The sequence below is a fragment of the Gobius niger genome (genome assembly GCF_951799975.1).
Source record: "Gobius niger genome assembly, chromosome: 10".
Classification (NCBI taxonomy): Eukaryota; Metazoa; Chordata; class Actinopteri; order Gobiiformes; family Gobiidae; genus Gobius; species Gobius niger.
The window spans coordinates 22572318-22591741 of NC_136861.1; the positions used below are offsets into that span (position 1 = coordinate 22572318).

The window sequence follows — 19424 nt, forward strand, 5'->3', positions numbered from 1 at the left end:
ATGTGCAGAGTCGCTGGATAAGTGGGAGCGTCTGACTGTGGCTGACGCGCTGGAGCCAGTTCAGTTTGAAGACGGAGAGAAGATCGTGGTGCAAGGAGAACCTGGGGATGACTTCTTTATTATAACAGAGGTAAGGCGGGGAATAAAGTCATAGCCTCATGTGATACAGGGAACCAGGGCGAGATCTGTTTCACATGGGGTCAGGTTTAGTCTTTGTTTACAGATGGTTTAGTCCTGATAGATCCTGGTTTGGTTGTGATTCTACAGATTTAGTCCTAGTAATCTTCCTTTGAATGAGTGAGTTTAGCTCAGTCGGAAGAGTTTTCACCCACTGATCCAAAGCTCGGAGGTTCGATCTCAGCTCCTGCCACTTGACACTGTCGCTGTGATGTGAATGTGTGAGTGGTTCATTGGTGGAAAACTGAAACCATTTAACCTCTTAACCCCCGCGTTAACTGTGCGCATTTTCTCCAGTTCAGCCGTCTCATTTTTGTGACTTTTTAGTTGTTTTATTTTTGTCTCATTTTTTGTTGTGTTTTCATCACTTTCTATTGCTTCTCCGGCACGTTTTTGCTGTGTTTTTGTTGCATTTTCGGCAAGTTTTTGTTTTCCGGCTCTTTCGTGCTTGGTTCATGTTGGGGTTAAGAGTTTAAAGACATTGGTTTAAAAAGACAAATATTTCTGAAGAGAGATGAAGATGGTGATTACACATCTACTAATATTGGTAAGGAGTTTATTCTCTGACTTTGACCGGTCCCAAGCGTAACTTACCACCAAAGAGCATGGAGTGATTGAAAATTTGTTTCTTGCATCATGTAAAACGCTCTACACCAATAACCATGATGGTGAAAGCTTTGCATCAAGACTCAAACAAAGTACAAATGGCTACAGAACCTCCTAAAGCAAAGGGACAAAGGTACAACAGTAACATCATCATTTCTTGTCCGGCGTCATGACTTCTCATTTTACACCCTCGGACATGTTAATCTGGCCTGATCCCCTATGGCCCTAGACGACTCTCTTCACACCGACCACAGCGGGTCAAGCTTCATAAAGAGCCCCCTGCCCGCCGTCCCGACACACTTTTGATTAACACCACACTCGCACCATCTTTCAACGTCACTTCAGGATAGAGGTCAAGTCGACTTTTGTTTTGCGCCTTGCCACTTTTCCCAGGCTTCAAGGTCAGTTTATCTTTTTCCCCCATTGTCTGTTTTTTATGGCTAATGTGAATCTAAAGCGAGTAAGGATTTCCCAAAGCATAGTACCTTATCTCTCTGGATGTGCTGACATGCTCAACCGTTCCGGACATATTTATAGGCTGCACTGTAAATATCACCGGCTAAATCTGAAGTGAACCTCCCTGGTGGCGGCACAATTCCCTTGAAAGCCGGTTTGTCTGTGCAGAAAACAGACCCCACAGGGATTTAGTTTTGCAAATATAGCAGTTAGTAACACTTGAGTCATCATCATCGTCTGATTTTTTATACAGGTCATGGAGGAGAATGTTTCATAAAGAGATTTTGGGGGATGATTTATACTACCCTGGAGAAAAACACGTGCCATCTTTTTTTTCTTCTGCAAGCTCGCCCACCCTTAAGTGTTTCTGTTAACCGTAATCCTTAGTTTTCCCTGTCCACCAAACTCCCTCTGTGTGTCAGGGCGGTATGGTAGCAGGGCCCGACTTTCCCAGAGCGCTCCGGACGCCGGTGGAATGTGTGTCGCCGACTTTCACATGGGGTCGAAAGAGCCAGCCCCCGGGAGGGAGACGGGATGAGTCAGAGAGGCCGGCGACTCATGATGGGAGAGAGTTTAAAGAAAGAGGAGATTTGGGGAGTTTTGCCGCCACATCCGAGCCTCCATAATCTTTTCTGTGTCAAAACCTGCAATTAAGATGTGTGCAAATGATTAGTTATCACTCCAACAAGGGCAAGACAAGAACACGTTTAAAATACTTGTTTACATGTAATCTGTTGGAAAAATAACACTCGTCTGAGATTTTAAGATCTGAGTAAGCTTATTTTTATCTGAAAATATGTGAAAAATGTGTGCTTCAATAGGGTTTGAGGTCTCTAGATAGTAAAGAAACTGTAGTAGAAGTTGTGTTTCATGTACAGTAGAAGAAGAAGAATTGGAAGAAGAATCAGAGGAAGAAAAAATCAAAAGAAGGAAGCAGAAGAAGAATCAGCAGAAGAAGAAGTATTAGAAGAAGAATCAGAGGAAGAAAAATCAAAAGAAGGAATCAGAAGAAGAATCAGCAGAAGAAGAAGAATCAGCAGAAGAAGAAGAATTAGAAGAAGAATCAGAGGAAGAAAAATCAAAAGAAGGAATCAGAAGAAGAATCAGCAGAAGAAGAAGAATCAGCAGAAGAAGAAGAATCAGAAGAAGAATCAACAGAAGAAGAATCAAAAGAAGGAATCAGAAGAAGAATCAGCAGAAGAAGAAGAATTAGAAGAAGAATCAGAGGAAGAAAAATCAAAAGAAGGAATCAGAAGAAGAATCAGCAGAAGAAGAATCAGAAGAAGAATCAGCCGAAGAAGAATCAGAGGAAGAAAAATCAAAAGAAGGAAGCAGAAGAAGAATCAGAAGAAGCATCAAAATAAAAAAGAAAAATCAGAAAACTAAGAATCAGAAGAAACAAGAACACGAATCAGAAAAAGGAGAATCAGAAAAAGAAGAATCAGAAGAAGAAGAGGAATCAAAAGAAGAAGAATCAGAAGAAAAAAAGAGAGAAATCAGAAGAAGACAAAGAATCAGAAGAATCAGAATCAGAAATGCAAAGAATGGACATAAAGTACTTGATTTGGCACTAGCACAACTAAGCGTTTTTGTCCTCAACTTTGCTTCAAATTTTGACAAAAACACGGCGACAATGCAACGAAAAAGCCACAATCAGTTTTTGAAGTCTTCGCTTTCAAATGAGGCTCCAGTCGAGAAGCTTTTAGATTTGGGCAAAACTGAACTGGAGAAAATGCGCTCGTTTAAGGCAGGGGATAAGAGGTTACCTGAATAACTGTTGTAACAAAAATGTGTCCACTGCATTTGATCCAATCACTTGGGTGGAGGATTAACCTATTGTGCATGTTTTGGGGGTGATGGGGAAACCGGAGGAAACCCACGTACACAGAAAGGCCCGCACGATACATGAATCGAACCTGGGACCTTCTGCAATAGCACCAACCACTCCGAGATGGTTCATATGGCTCCAACAGGTCAGGGATGCTCTTTGGAGACACTTGTATGTAATTCTGCTCAATAGTTATAGTATTGCCATCATCAAATTCAATTGGATTTAGTTAGAGCATCATCACTGCATTAGTAAGATCTAAAAAGCATAAAGTTTGATCATGTTACATTGACACATTAACATTCTAATCTCCTGTTGTTCAAACTCTCACCTGACCTCAGAAACCAGCCTCACCCTGTTGGCTTTGCTTCCTTCTTAAGAGCTCACGCCGTGATGCTCACACCCTCCTTTAAAAACAGTGTAGAGCCTATTCGCAAAGTCCACAAACTGCAAAACATTGCAAAGCTGTGTAGTTTTGGGACTGTCCTAAGCCTGAATAGATTTAGTTTGTTATTCCTGAACACGTCTCTGGCCTTAAAACAATGACAGTCCCTGTGCACTCGTATTTATGGAGATCTTTGAGGAGAAAAGAAACATATGACGAAGATTGTTCAAATATTAGTAAACTTTGACCCTTGACTTCCAGGTCATTGCAGAATTGGCATAATTTTACAGTTTTTGTGTTTCATTTTTAGGCATTTCCGAGTATTTGGTAAAGTGTAATTTAGCTAATGGAGCTTAACTTTAATTTCACAGATTTTGGATCAATTTTAACTCAATAAATATTGTTACTTTTGACCGTAGACATAAACTTAGTTACGTTTTCTTTCTCGGGCACGATCCCCTGAGAATCCCCTCATCCCTCTCTTGTAGTGTGAGATGCGAAAGTGTTGTCTTTAGTGTTTTCTCTAAGCAGAGTCTTTGTGTGTGTGAGTGACAAGGTGCAGACACAGTCGGGACTGGGTGGCCTTGTGCGCAGATATCACCTTACTTTGCTGCTCTCTCTCTCTCTGCCCTTCCGTTTGTCTGTTGTTGATTTAGTGGTTGTTCCTTTCTTGATCAGTTTGTCCCACACACACTCTCTATGCTCCTTGTTTCAGATTCTTTATCATTGTGAGAGGGTTTTGACAAAATCACTCAAGGTCTTCCTCCGTAAGACCAAGATTTAAACACTTTGCTTACACATCCACACTAGGGCTGCACGATATTGAAGTGACTTGCGATTTGCTGTGCAATATCGCGATAACAATATTATTGCGATATTTCACTAAACATGTTTTTTTTCAGCAAATTGTGTGAAGACTTAAAAAACACCCTATCAGGACCAAAACAAGGGTAGAATTTAACAAAGCTAGTAAATGTAAAAACTAAAACTGAACTTCTACACATGACTTCAATGCATGAGTTTGAGTTTGCAAAAAAAATGGGTCGATCTTAGTCAGATGAAGGCTATGGTGATGTTGCGATATATTGTGGCTTCTCGCGATACGGATATTGAATCAGCTAATATCGCGATACGATATTTTTCGCGATATATTGTGCAGCCCTAATCCACACACACAAACATACTTAGAAAACCTACAAAATTTGTTTCTCTTTGTTTTAGTCCTGATTTGATATTTGTTTTGTCTTGCTAGCTAGAAAGAGCTGTCAAATCTTATAATGTGTCTCATCTTGTTTCATGACATTCGATTTTCAGGTTCTTTTTAGTATGTATTTATAAACTGGGATTTTCATTGTCGATGTAAATGCTGCCTTGAGCTTGATGACACCCATAGACAATTCCTTTTAGCTACAGTTAACTTGACAGTAATCCCTGTGCATGGACTTTTCAGTCTGCATTGCGCCGCACAGTGAGGAGGAGTCCTAATGTTTATGTAGCAAATGTGTGTGAGTGCTACCCCTGGGATGGCACATGATGGTTATCGGGACCACACCGGATGTGGCCTCTACTGTACCTGACAGAGCTGCACTGTCTCACTGTCTTTGTTTGGACTTGAATGGAAAGGTTGTAAACCCAAGAGATCTACTGTAAGGCCCATTCCTACAGTATCTCCCAGGCTCCAAAATCCCTACACACAGTATGCGTCTCTTTGCAACATTTCAGAGGCAAAAAACATGTATCAGTTATTGGTGGTGAGAGATAAGGTGGCAGGACTAATATTTGCCTTTTGAATGAACACATTTGGTAAATTGCGAAAGCTGCAGTTATTAAAACAACATAATATTACAGATTCTTGTAAAAATGATGCAGTATCATTATCAGTATTAGATTGTTTCGTTCAGCCCCATTTGAATCTTTCCCATTCATTCAGTAAGTGTTACATTCATTCACTAGATTATCTTTTCTCCCTAAAAAGACCTTTGTACCTGAATGTTTGCCTCCTTCAAAGAGAAAATGTAACTTTTGAGACACAGTTACCGTTTTTGGTCCTCATTAAGGCCGATTATGTCCACATTGTTTTATTGGTTTGGTCAGCAGAAGGAAAAGAGAGGCCAGAGAAGGATTAACAACAGTGAGAAGGAGGGCAGGGAAAAAGTCAAAACTGTTTTTGTGACATTGTGTCAAGCTCCAGTGCACACAACCTACTTTCTACCTTATTAAACTGCTTCTATTATTAACCATTGGAAGCTGCTTTGGGACAATGCATACCAGTGCTTCACAAGTTATTAACACCATTGTTAACTGCAAAACTTCTAATGTGTTAGTGGAAAATGTAAATTTAAGTGTTTTTAACATGACCTTATTATACCAATACATGTTTAGTTTATCATGTGGTATAGATGTTTGAATAGTATCAGGCCACTTTTGTCTATGTCATGTGGTTCGTTCTGGTAAAGCTGTACAGATTTCTGAGGTCACACTCCAATATAACATCATGTTTTGCTCTATGGACAGATTGAGGCAAAGCAATGAGATTTTGTTCCCACATGTGGTTCCCACAGCCTACAAGAATATTTGACTGTGCACTGTGGTGTGTTTCTGATTTCACCAAACAGGTGTTTGTTGGGCGGAAAGCGGGCTAAATCCTGTGCACCTGTGTTCTTATGAAGCAGAGGAATTTTGCCTTCTCCCTAATCCCCCTGATGATTTTCAGAGCCTTTTGGAATACCCCTCCGCTGACCCCTCCCACCCCGTATTATCTGCTCATTGACTCTTCTTCTCCTCTTGTTGTTTCCAGGGCATCGCCTCAGTGCTGCAGCGCCGGTCAGATAACGAGGAGTACGTGGAAGTCGGACGTCTTGGACCATCTGACTATTTTGGTGAGTATACAGCATATAAATGTGACATTATGCAGTCAGCAGTATGTTTTACTTGAGTGCAATGGAGAAATCAAATGCTGGCAAAGAACATTTCAGAAAGTGTTTGGGCTGTGGAGGAAAAAAATATCAATAACAATTAAATGAAGCTGGATTCTGCATTGAAGCCATCTTGGTAAAGGCTCATTCATACTTCTTAAGACGATTTTGTTCTTGCAGCTTTTGGTATAAGAACAAAGTTCTTGCGTCTTATGAAGTATGAATAAGCCTTAACTCTGGACCACTTTTGGTCTTACGTTTCATTGGCCCATTTAAGTGCAGCTGCAATCTTCACATATGAACCACCACAGTCCTGACCTTGTTCCCGTGGCCTCTGCAGGTGAGATCGCGCTGCTGTTGAACCGTCCCAGGGCAGCCACTGTAGTCGCCCGAGGCCCACTCAAGTGTGTGAAGCTGGACAGGCCTCGTTTCGAGCGTGTGCTGGGGCCCTGCTCGGAGATCCTCAAGAGGAACATCCAGAGATACAACAGCTTCATCTCCCTCACTGTGTGAGGGCACTGCCCCACCACCACCTGCAGGGGGCGCCGACATCAGCATCACTTTGACCAGGGCCAGATTTACAGTGAAGAGTGCTCATTTCTTGCCTTTTTTCTATTTGTTTTGATCTTGTGCACTTTGACTTGACCTGTGCTGTCACATAGCTTTATGTCAGAAAGGAGGATGTAACAATGAGAGGGGCCAGACATCATGAATCTCATAATGTATGTGTATCATGCATACAGTTGACTGTACATGATGCATGCTTTTATCTATCTAAATGGGGATTGCACTTTGATGAATGGTCTAAGAATGGTTTCAGGATATAAGTAAGTTGCGTTTACGTACAGCTTTTGCCTTTTTCACTTCTGTGTGGTGGTGCCATTTGTGGGTCACTGCACGTCTTATATTTATAGGTTTATTTGCTTTTATTTTGTGCTATTTTTGCAGTTCGGGGGTTGCATATGTTTGAAGTGTTGTGGCAAAAGCTTTTATAAGAGCTTTCCGACTCTCAGTTCGCCGTGCGGAGTAGTTTTTACCAGCCCAGTGCACGTGCGCGCAGCACAATTAACAATACAATATTTATTTTAGCAAATTAATTACACCTCCAACGTCTCAGGACTCAACCTCCAACAAATGTGTTTTTATCCAGACTCTTTTCTTTCTGACTAGATGGACACTTTGTAGCACTGGGTCTAGATAACTTCTTGATTTAGCCGTTTTTAAGACTTTTATGAATATTCTTCATATCAAAAGCAAGGAGTGGAGATAGATACAATGTACTGTATATACTTGTGTTGCTTTTCTTTGATCAGCTCTATCATGTCAGAAGCTCCACAAGTGACCTGGCAAATAAAAATATCTTTGTGTCTTGTCTGTGTGTCTTTCAAATATAAAAGATCATCTTGAACAAATAAAGATAAGCTTGTGGAATAATGATGAGTGTCGCCTTTCAATAATGAATCCGATGTGTCCGATGTGCTCTTCCTCACAGGTCCCCTCCCTGCCACGCCGCCCTGCTGCCCTCTACCACACGCCTCTGCTCTTCGTCTCTTTTCACATTAAGCCAAGTGTCCGTCATCCTTCAAAGTGCGCTGTCAGGGGAAAAAAAACCTCCCCAGCCATTTTTGCAACACACAGCAAACCAAATAGCCTGACCAGCTTTGACACATTCCTCCTAATCTTAATGCCCACTAAATCAAGTGAAGAATGTGCCCCCAACGCACAGACAGTGAGAGCACCGGTGCCCCCCCCTCACTCCACACCGAGAAACTTTGCACGTACACTTCGATCGCTGCACAAAAGCGAGCGAGTGAGGGGGAACGAACTGTATTTTCAAAGATAAACCTGTGTCTTGAGTTTAATTGACTGGAGTCTTCCTGGGTGGGCTCCTTCAGGACACAACTTGGCAATAGCGCAAATGGGCGCCAAGGTGAAGCATTAACCGAGGTGGCTCCGGGCCAATATGAGGACAAGCAAACTCCAGCAAACACTTTCACATAATTCTCAAATCGGGTCTGACAGTTTTCCATTGCAACCCATTGTAAGGCTTACAGTTTAGCACTTATGATGGAAGTCACACATATATATATAGATATATATATACAGTACAGCACTTAGAGGGCACAGACCAGCATTGGCAAAGGTAAAGTCCTCAAACTCAACTTTAACAACAAAAAGGTGATTTTACTTAAAGCGGGGGTATTATGTTTTTTTCAATCACATAGCACCAGTCTATATCACACTACAATGATGACGAAACCTTCTGTTGGTCTGTAACTGCAGTAAATTAGAATAACTGCCTTGTATAAAATTGCTCTCTCAAAATGGCTGTAGTGAATGTCTTGAAATAGGCCTCTGTCTCTTTAAGAACCTCTGTCCCTTTCCGACACGCCCCCTCCACACGCTGTCTGTGGCATCAGTGGGGAGGGGGTTCTGCTGAGGAGCAGTGGTTGGTTACTGGGCTGGTGACGAAAGCTCGGAGGCGTCTCTAGGAGGTGGGGGCGTTCCTAGGAGGACTCAGGCAAACCTAGCCCTAAAAGGACTGCCATCAGAGTTTATACAGATTACTCAAAAATACGTGAATGTGCCAAGGCAACACTTCAGGCATGTTTTTAGTGAGGGAGTGACATAATAACATGATTGAAAAAGTCGATTTTGCATAATACCCCCCCCCCCCCCCCCCCCCCCCCTTTAATTTGTATTTAACATGTGCACAAAGCAATTAAAAAGTGCTTTACAGAACAAAAATGAATTGAAATGAACTTCTTAACCCATTTTCATCCTTGTTTTGTTGCTATTTTGAAGCTTTTACATTTGGGTAAAGCCAAACTGGAAAAAAATGTTCTCGATTAAAGTGGGGGTTAAAACCTCTTACCACTCGCTTTAAACCAAATGCTTTTTCTCCAGTTCATCCTGACCCAAATCTAAAAGCTTCTCAACTGGAGTTTACAGACTATATTTGCCAGGGTAACGCCTCATTTGAAAGCTAAGACCTACAAAACTCCTAACTATTTTTTGGTCTTTTGTGCCTTTTTTTTGGTTGTAATTTCAAGGCTTTTTTGTCACTTTTTCATCCATCTTTTTTCTCATGTTTTTGACACTCTTGTTACATTTTCATCCTCATTTTCGTCTCACTTTTGTCATTATTTTGACAAGATGCTTTTAGATTTGGGTAAAGCCAAACTAGGGATAATGTACAGCCGCGGGTTAAGGAGTTAAGAGGTAAATAATAGTCTATATAAAATTACACTGAAAGCAAATTGATCATATGACAATAAATTAAAAGCTATTTTCAGCCTGGATTTGAGCATTGCCAGGGTTCATCTGTCAGAAAACCTTGAAGACAAGAAAGAGGGGGGGGGGAAAAGCTAAACTACTGCATGAAAATGAGCACTTGCAAATATATAACCCAGGACATTATGTCAATGTGCTTTTTACGGCAGAGTCAGGACCTCAGCATTATTGAGTACAACCATTCCCCAGAGATGGGTGGGATGAATTAACTAATAATGAAAAAGGCTTTAGAAAGATGGCCCTGAAACAACCCCTCCTCTCAAAGAAAATAAATAAACATGCACAAGCACATAAACTTACATCTTCTATTGTTTTGACACACAAACAAGACCAGTATGGGAAGATGTTTGTTTCGGCAATGTGTGCACTCCACCAAATTCCAGGCGGTGGATAATTATTTAGAAAATTTTACAAGAGACTTCTGGGAGTGATTTGTTACCAGACCCAACCAGTGGTGATCTCACGAGAATATGCTTTATTTCCATCCTCATTTAGAACGGCCTCGGTCTCTGGATTTCATGAGTGAACTTTACCACAACCTTCTCTGCTTTGTATTAGCTCCGCTGCCTTGGAAGCTAATTTTTTGTTTAGGAGACGCAAGCCTTGTTAAAATGCCTGAATTCCCTGGTCCCGGATATCTTCAGTGTGAATGCTCCATTGATTATAAGCCAGCGGAATCCGGGGGACATCTCAGCTCTGCCTCGGCCCTGCTGGTAATGCTTGTGCATATGTGGGCTCTCTTATCATGACCCCTCTGAGGTCAAAGGGCATGCCCAGGACCGGACACAGGTGACTAAGCAACAGTCAGGCTGATGGGATTGTAGGGTTAGGGATGGGAAGAAAAGGCAAAGTCCGAACGTGGGTCACAGGGTCCAGCTCAGACTTTCTATTTCAGAGTAAGACAAATTCCTACTGCCTATGTGTGTGAGGTTATAGGCTACAAATCAGTTAAAGGTAAGGTTATCGGGTCATTTTGTCACAGTGTCATCTACAGGTGAGACAACTGCTTAGTCACTGCAGTTGAAAAGACTTTAAATCCATAAGATTGATCTTTTTGCTAGGGAATTCAATTTGAAAATGTTACATCAGGTTTGTGAATGCGACCTATTAAAATCGCTATTTGGTGAAAACTTGGACGTGGACTTTTTTTTCTCTCATTAAAAAATCTGAACAATTTATTCCCAAGAGAAAATGGCTGCCCCGAAGAATAGAAAGCCTGAACGCCAAGACTGAACGTTGGGGGAGATAGCATCTGTTTGCTTTTTCTACTTTTCTTTCCCAAGCTTATTATCGTTGCTCATTTCCTGCTGGACAACAAGTAAATAATTCACATGTATACTTGTGCTAACGCCGCCACCAGGCCTCCCTGAAATCTTCTGGCTGCCTTTTCAAAGCTGTTCCCAAAGCGAGGTGACTTCTGTATCCGCTGTCCAAACTGCCAAAAAGACAAACAAACATATCACAGAGCAGCGTAAGTGGCAGCGCCGCGTAAATGTCTGCGTTTTATACAAAGCTTTGAACGAAGACAATTGTTAGGATGTCTAGAATTCACAAAAACAAATTCAAATAATCCTCAACCTCAGAAATGAAGGTTGCGCCATATACAATTCATTATTGGCCCTCTACAAAACACAATGTCGACCCCTCTGAACCAACAATCTCAGCAAAGGCACTGGTCCTATTCCCTATTGTGTGCAAAGATCTGGATTCTAACTCTTCTGTTCATGTAGCTGCTCTTTTTCTATCGACTTACATGAATATTAAATAAGCAAAAAGAGTTCTGGTGATTTGATCTTTTTGTTCATAGGAATTTTGACACACACACAAAAAAATACTTTGGCATAATACCATTCTATGTCAAAGGAAAGAATGAGGAGTATATTCCATCTTTGCCAATGAGTGTCCCGGCCGTCCTATCCATCTCCTCTTTTGGGCCCTGGCTTTGCTCCCTTGGGAGGAGAGTGTGCACCACTTGTCTGAATTGTTCGCTTCTTTTTGTCGCTTCCTTGTCTCAGCGGAGTCGTTAACACGGTGAGAGCTGATCATAAAAGCCAGCGAACTCTGGACCAATCACATTAGGACAAGGGAAGGCTGACTCCCCGTGTCCGGCTTGTTTATAAATGGTCCCAAAAGCTCGCTCCGATAATGTTAATAGCTGTTTTGCTTTTAGCCGGTTTGATGGTTGGTTTCCTTCAAGCTCATAAAGATTATTGCTGAAACTCAAATCACGTCTCAGCTCAATGACGACTTCTCAGCTTGGAAAATATGGACTGACACATCGTCACATTGTAGATGTTTGGCAGCGATCCAGGAATGAAAACATAGCCTCTGCCTTGGAGATACAACTGTTTTTCCAAGTCAATCACTATGGACCTCACCCCCTTCACTCAGCGCAGGTGTGCAAAGTCTCAAGGCTCTAGCTGTCAAGTGTGGATGCTGGATGTCCACTCAGCCCCTCATCAAGGGTCCTTGAGAGGGGCGCAGCTGTACCCCAGGCAGCGCCCCGGGCACGTATAGCTACCACTGGGGAAGCGCAGTCCAATGGGGTGACCAGGCTCTCCCTTAAACCCTGTAGGAATGCATGGATTTCACTGAGCGCTGAAACCCAAGAGCATGTTCTCCCATCACTAAGCCCATAATGGAGCCACTTCCTGTTGATAATCAGTTTGTTGTGATCTCGGGCGCTTCAGGATTTTTACACTTTGTCTGGAGCCCTATAGGAGCGGCAGCGGCAGAAGGAGGAAGGTGGAAGGTGTCATTATGGTTCTGGTCTGCACGCCATAATCATAGTATGGTTTGCCTTTAAAGACTCAAAAGACCAAATCTAATTGGAGCCTTAGATCCTGCAGCTAACCTCCGTGTATGCAATTAGTGGCCACTTTGTCACTCTTACAGTAGAGTGTGTTGTGTTAAACAAGCTTTTGCCCCGGGGCATCCAGACAGACCACTGTGTGCCATGTGTGGTCACTTTCATGATTCTCTTGAGGAACTATGCTTTCTCTTGTTCTATCGCAGACGGTTCAATCCAAAAAGGGAAAGTAAATTGGGGAATTAAAACTGCTGTATATTGCCTTGCTCCTTTTTATTACAAAACGTTATGTAAAGTTACATACAGTAAAGTAACAAGATACAGTTTTCTACAGAATTTCAGCATCGTCCACAGCAGCCTGTAAAGGGGATGTACAGATAGTATGCAAAGTAGTAGTAACAATAAAACAAACACTAGAGCATGATATAGGACCTTTACGTTTGTTTTCCAAGATCCAAAGAGTTAATGGCAGCATCTAAAGCAGTGGTAATTATCATTTTAAAAGCAATTATGCCACTGCTCCTTTGAGATCAAGCTGAGCCCTCGCTGTGGCAGAGGGGGCTCTCGAACCACTGTTAATCGTTACCACCATGCGTGTGAAACTGCATCGCACCAGGGCCTGTAAAGTGGGCAGGGCTTCACTCCTGGAGGTAAAATGCCTTTATAGCTCGGTTAGGTGCGGTTGCTATAGAAATGGTGCAGCTCCGGGGAAAATCTCAACCATTCAAGGCTTCAAGTGTGTTGCAGCATACCACTTCAGATGAACCCAGGGGCAAGGTCAAAGTGAAGCTGGAAGAATACTGAAGTTAAAACTCTACCAAGTTTGTTTGCAATAGTCGTTAAATGTCAAGATAGTCAAAATTCTTTTCTTATCTTCATGGTGTGTCCAAAATGCATGGAGCCTTTTTTTTTTTGTTATTTCTGAGCAAATATGACAAATGGCCAGGCTACATTGTTATAATAAAGGCTTGCACTTGTTTTGCATTTGACAAGCATTTTAGTTTGTAGTCAATATTAATTCACTAAACATTCAGCGTGGGTAAACAATTGCTGTAGCCACAGGGAGAGACATTTGTTGGCTGTATTCTAAATAATGAAGTTACCATTCAAAACTAAAGGTGAACCTAACCTCGAATTTGTTAATGCTGACACTACCGTTGTCTGGGTGACCCCTGACTTTTGAATGTGTACAGCTTACCGTGACCTAAAGTTACAAAATAGGCCAGCATCACCAAATAATTCCTCAAACTTTTAGCATTTTCATGTATAATTCTACAGTTTCCCTATTGCATCACAATGTGAATAATGTGAATAATGTGAATAATGTGAATAATGTGAATAATGTGAATAATGTGAATAATGTGAATAATGTGAATAATGTGAATAATGCGAATAATGTTCCACCCATCGCTCCATCCTTGTTGTTTTGAGCATAAATCAAGCACTTCTTTTTGTAATGCATAGCACTTTGCCAACTCCAAAGATGTTTCAGGATCTTCAGGAACACTTGGGAAACAGATTGTCAAGAATCTCACGTCATCACTGCTGCTCTTGATTTCCGCCCCTCGACTTATGGCAAGTGAAAGATGCAGAGAGGGGAGGATAAGTGCAAACCACGTATGACATGCCAATGGGTGCAATTATTGGCTTAAAGAACCTTAATGTCGTTTTGAGGACAGCTTTGTGTGTCCCAGAGATTTGAGCCTGTCTGTCACTGAAGCCTCACAGGGGACTTGATTTTAAGCTAGAATTTTAAAGGACAAAGGGAGAGTATACAGTTCTTACAACGATGAAACGAGTACTATCCCCAGGTCACCACAAGACTCATTTGATCATCCTTTACCTAATCTTACTGAACAGTATACAGTACATTTTACATAATCCTCCTGTAAGTTTAGTAGTTTCTTAGACATGTAACTTCTTTTATGTTTAACGTTGTTGTTGAACGTAATTTGCTCTCATCTGTGCTGCACAATGGCCTGCACAATCACACCACTTGCCTCGTGGGTTCACGACCCAACGAATTTGACAATTAGCAGAATGTTGCTTCCCACTTTTTATCCTATTTCGCACTATACTATCCTCTTTTAAAATAAAAGTAAACTACTTCCTCATAAACACAGTTAAAAATCTGCTTTACCGAAAAAGGTTAGTTAAGCGTTAAGTAGATGGTTTGATTAAACAAGGTACAAGTCAAGGTTGTCCATTGCATCATCTCTTTTGTACATGTGTGACTCGTTTTTCTTTTACCATTTGTTTGAGGCAATCCTTCTCCTTTAACCCTTTGTCAGTTTTCCTAAATATTGCCACTCCATCTTCTTCAACGTCCAAGTTTTATTTAAGGCAACACTAATCGTCGACTTTCCCATCAGCAACATAAAGCATACATTCCCACGATATAATGTCCAGGCTTCTTGTAGCCCATTGGTTCCATTCTGTGCCTGAAACAGGGCTTCTCTGTCTTCTCCCAATCTTTTCCACCCTGGTCGGGCTTTCTATACTTTCATGTCCCGCTGCCAAAACGCTGATTTGTGAGTTGACCAGGTCCTGCTTTCCCTACAGCCTCAGAGTACACAGAACACGGGGACACAGTGGGAGTTCCCTACCTTGAGCGCGACTAAAAAGTTGGGAGTATTTTGGGTCAGACCACCGCAGAGTTTGGGGGAGACCCCTGGTACCCCCCGACACCAGCCGGTTCCCAGCGCTCCCAAAGCACCGCGCACATGTTGGAAAGGTCAAGATCTTGATAGACAACAGAGCACCGGCAATTATGCTGCTATTTCTCAGAGCTTGGAAGTCCCCATTTGTACTTTTTTTTTTTTCCCCGACGAGAGATTGAATGTTTTTCTTTAGTTCATAGAGAATAAAGAAGCAGTGTTTTAAAAAAGGGGGAAGAAAGGGAGTCGGGACAAGGGGGAATAGGGAGCAGCATGTAAAGACTTGTGCCTGGATTGCTTCTCGTCAGTCTGTCGGTCCGTCGGTGGAAATGGAGAGTGTACAGTAGATGAAAGAGTGCAGGTGTGTATGAGGCGAGAGCACATGAGGCTGGCTATAAGTTGCATTTCCTCTTACACAACTTACGTACACTAAGGTTCAGATGTAGTGCAGAAAGAGCGCTTTCTGGGTAACACTTTGTTTTACACTACCCTTAATACATTGTACTTACTAAATTTAATGGGCTCTGTAGCAATGTGTAATAAATTGTACCTATGGGTTAGATACACAATGGAGTAATATGTATTTGTAGTTTGTAGGTACATAATGTAATAAGACATAATTCTAACTCTAACCGTAACCTTAAGCCCTCACCCTAAGGGCCTCGTGTCCTATTACATTATGTACTTACAAAGTACTAATACAAGTTATTCCATTGTGTACGTACTAAATAGGTACAAGTTATTACAGATTGTTACAGAGCACATTACATTGTACTAAATTTAGTTAGGTACAATGTATCAAGGTAGTGTAAAATAAAGTGACACCGTTTTCTGTTCAGTTAAAATAAGTACATTAATACTTCATCAAATGAAGTTGGGAAATTCTTCCTCATGACAATAGAGTATTTGTGCCTATCACGCAATTACTAAAAATACTACAACGCCACAAGAGTAAAAGCATTTTGTCTCACAACCAGAATAAGAAAAATAAAGGATAAATTGTTTATCTCATGTTATGCCCACGATTTCAAATGAACTAAATTAAAATATCCGCATTCTTTTAGTACATTATCCCGAGCACAAAATACTAATAAAAAAAGAACTGAAATGGCTTAATGAAAAAAGTAATTTACTCACTTTACTTTAACCCTTGCACAACAGGACCTCAGAGTTGTGCGTTCCTTTTAGATGCCTTACATCAGATGCCCCGGCCAACAGCTCCTATTCATGGTTGCTTGGCACCTGCAAAAAACTGCACAGGCTAATAGACTTGTGACCCTTAAGGCTAGACATGAGCATATGCCTTAGCGCTCTGAAAATAGCTAACAAAGACCAACCGCATTTTGACAGATCTGGAGAATGTATAAAGAGTGCGCAGTCCCTTAACAAGTGCATTGCTTCTTGGAACAGCTGCGGTTCCCTTTTAAATTTCGCTCTTATTTTTTTTTTTCCCCCAAGTGCGTTTATCTTTGATCCCCTAAAACTGGACTTCACAATACAGTCGAGGCTTATGAAGCAGCGTTTGGGCATTGTGCCTCGTAAATCCTCACCTAGGCTCTCCATTGGCTTAGAAGGTGGGTCCAGAGGGGTCCCACAGTGCCCTTCATTCAGGTTGCTATGCATGTCGCAGTGAAGATGGAGGCCAGTAAATGAGTGCCAGTAATCAAGCCTATAAAAGCGCAGCTGCCCATAGGATCGGTTCAAAGTGTAGCTGCTGTACTTGGCCCCCATCCACTTGCTGAAATCCAGGTGAAACGCGCAGGTTTTTTTTCTTTCTTCCCCCCAGACCTGCTGAAAGAGTGTGTTAAAGTTGTTTATGTGCGAGGTTACCCCGGATATGCACTCTGCTCTGGTTAAGTCCAATCCCTATGGCCATATACCACCAGCCTTAGGAATGTGCGCACCTTTGCTCCGGGGAAATTTGCACCTGATTCACTCTCCAGCCATAAAAGTCGCGTCTAATAGGCAGATTACAAGAGGGGTATCACATCACACGGGGGGGAAGACAAGCCACTAATGGTATCGACTTTGTCATTATAGCTGCTGATGAGCCCGTTTAGGCCTTTAAGTTGGTTGGACTAATGCTAGCCTGAGGAGAGGGGAGGAGGTCGTTCAGTAGTCTACAAAGGGTTTCTGTTCATGACTCATGCATGATATGGCCCGGGTGGCATTTGGGAGAAGATTGCTGTTTGTTTTCTCAGTTGCAAGGAAATCCCAATCTGAGCGTTTTTTTTTACGAGGTGCAATACAAAGGGGATGCCCAACGAGTGCTATGACATCTTAGAGGAGCACGGCCATGTAATGGGTTTACTGAGTTTATGGGCAAAGGTAGTGATAAACAGTGTTATTATGACAATGATACTTTAATACCTAAGCCTTTGCCCTTTAACAAGATATGAGGTACAGTAATTATTGAAAGCTACACACACCAGTTTCATTAGTATTGGCTGAAGTGAAAAAAGCATTTCTGACCCAAAGTACAAAACAGGGATTCATTGTACTGTTACCATTGTTCTTTTATAAAAGTATTACTCAATGCAGTTGCAATAAATGGCAAATGTAATGGTATAAATTTAAATACCTCCTCTGCTTTTGACCGAAGGAGTGCGACCCTCAAGACAAAACAGCTCATATCTTCCTCATTCTCAACATCTTTCCTACACAGTTCACTTTGGCGAGTACGTGTGTGGGCGTATAAGGGAATACCTCGCTCATGCAGCGCCTTCTGTACTCTGACTTTACAGCTTATTTTTTACAATGCATCCATAAACGCATTTAACAAGGATAATGTTGGTAGCTACACACAGCGCAGTTGCCAGTAAACACGCTGCTTAATTGTCTACTAAGAAAAGCCACTAGAATTGAAACTAAGTCATTCTCATAGTTATTTTTACACCTTGCCCTGTGTGGCCACGTCTTCCTTTTGACTCCCCTGTTCCCATCATAACAGGCAGATGAATCATACGTTTCTATGAGGAGGGATTGCATCATAGGGAGGCTGATGTGTGACGTAACTATGACAACATGAGCACCACTGGGGGGTCAATGATGCATCCGGAGCTCCCAGACGTCTTACTCATTTTGCCATCGCATCACTGTTTTATGGAGACAGGTAAGTCACTGGAAAATGATCGGTGCATCTACGGAGAAAGTGAAAATGCCAATTAACCCCTGTCACCGGGCACATTTTCTCCAGTTTGACTTGAACCAAATCTAAAAGCATCTTACTGCCTGCAGGCCAGTGTAACACTTCATTTGAAAGCTAAGACCTCCAAAACTGATGTAAATGGATTTCTTCCCTTGTGTCGTTGCCGTGTTGTCGTCCCTTATTAAACATTCTTTTTCATCACATTTCTACCACTTTTTAAAATTACATTTATGTCTCTTTTTCGTCACATTTTTAACTCTTTTTCTGCCAAATTTTTGTCACATTTCTGTCACATTTTAGTCTCTATTTCATCTCTTTAATTGTCAAATTTTTGCCACTTTTTTGTCACAATTGTCTCTTTTTCATCACATCACTGTCTCTTTTTCCGCCAGATTTTTGCCCCTTTTTTTGTCACATTTTTGTCTCTTTTCATCACATTTTTTGTGTCTTTCCCGTCACATTTTTGTGTCTTTTTTGTAAAGCTGAACTGAAAAAAAAAATGTGTTCGGTGGAGGTAAAGAGGTTAATTACAGAGAAATGCTCATGGACGTTCAAGCAGTGTCTTACACACACACACACACACACACACACACCTACACACACACACACACACACACACCTACACACACACACGCACACACACACCTACACACACACACACGCACACACACACACACACACACGCACGCACAAAATCGATTTTAGGGAAACAATTATAAGCACATTTCAGTCAATGGGCGCCACTATGTTCATCTCTGTTTGTTTGCAGAACTGCATGCTTGTTCTGTATCTTTGACATATTTTGTGGCTGAAATGCTTCCAGTAAAGTCCAGTGCAAATATAGCAGTGATGAAAGAGCACATGAATCTTTCATGAATTTGCTTTTCCCAGATTTAATGAGTGACACCCTGCCTCTCTTCCTATCTGTAGAATCGTACTGTAACATTCTAGTTAGCCATATTTAAAACCATATACAATGCCATATAGCCTATATATGGAATATATTGGGGGCTGGTGTTCTAACAGGACCATGGGTGTAACCATGACTTTCTCTTCAACACAATTGGCTTTTGTAAAACGTATATGCTAATGCACCTCAATCACCATCTTACGAATAGATTTTTAGATTCATGATTTGTGGTCCCTTCC

The 19424-nt window shown here is 41.6% G+C and overlaps 1 protein-coding gene across 2 annotated transcripts in view; it reads left to right on the plus strand.

Moving 5' to 3' along the window:
- Window positions 1-7797, plus strand: part of prkar1b (protein kinase, cAMP-dependent, regulatory, type I, beta) — a 56571-nt gene extending 48774 nt beyond the window's left edge. Inside the window, exons 9-11 of one of the 2 annotated variants that reach the window (XM_079564156.1) lie at window positions 9-130; window positions 6250-6331; window positions 6708-7795. In XM_079564156.1, the coding sequence (XP_079420282.1) occupies window positions 9-130; window positions 6250-6331; window positions 6708-6880 (377 nt within the window). In that variant the 3' untranslated portion in view covers window positions 6881-7795. Of the gene's footprint in view, window positions 1-8; window positions 131-6249; window positions 6332-6707 lie in introns of both variants that reach the window. The other variant, XM_079564157.1, reaches the window with a different exon arrangement.
- Window positions 7798-19424: the final 11627 nt, after the last annotated feature.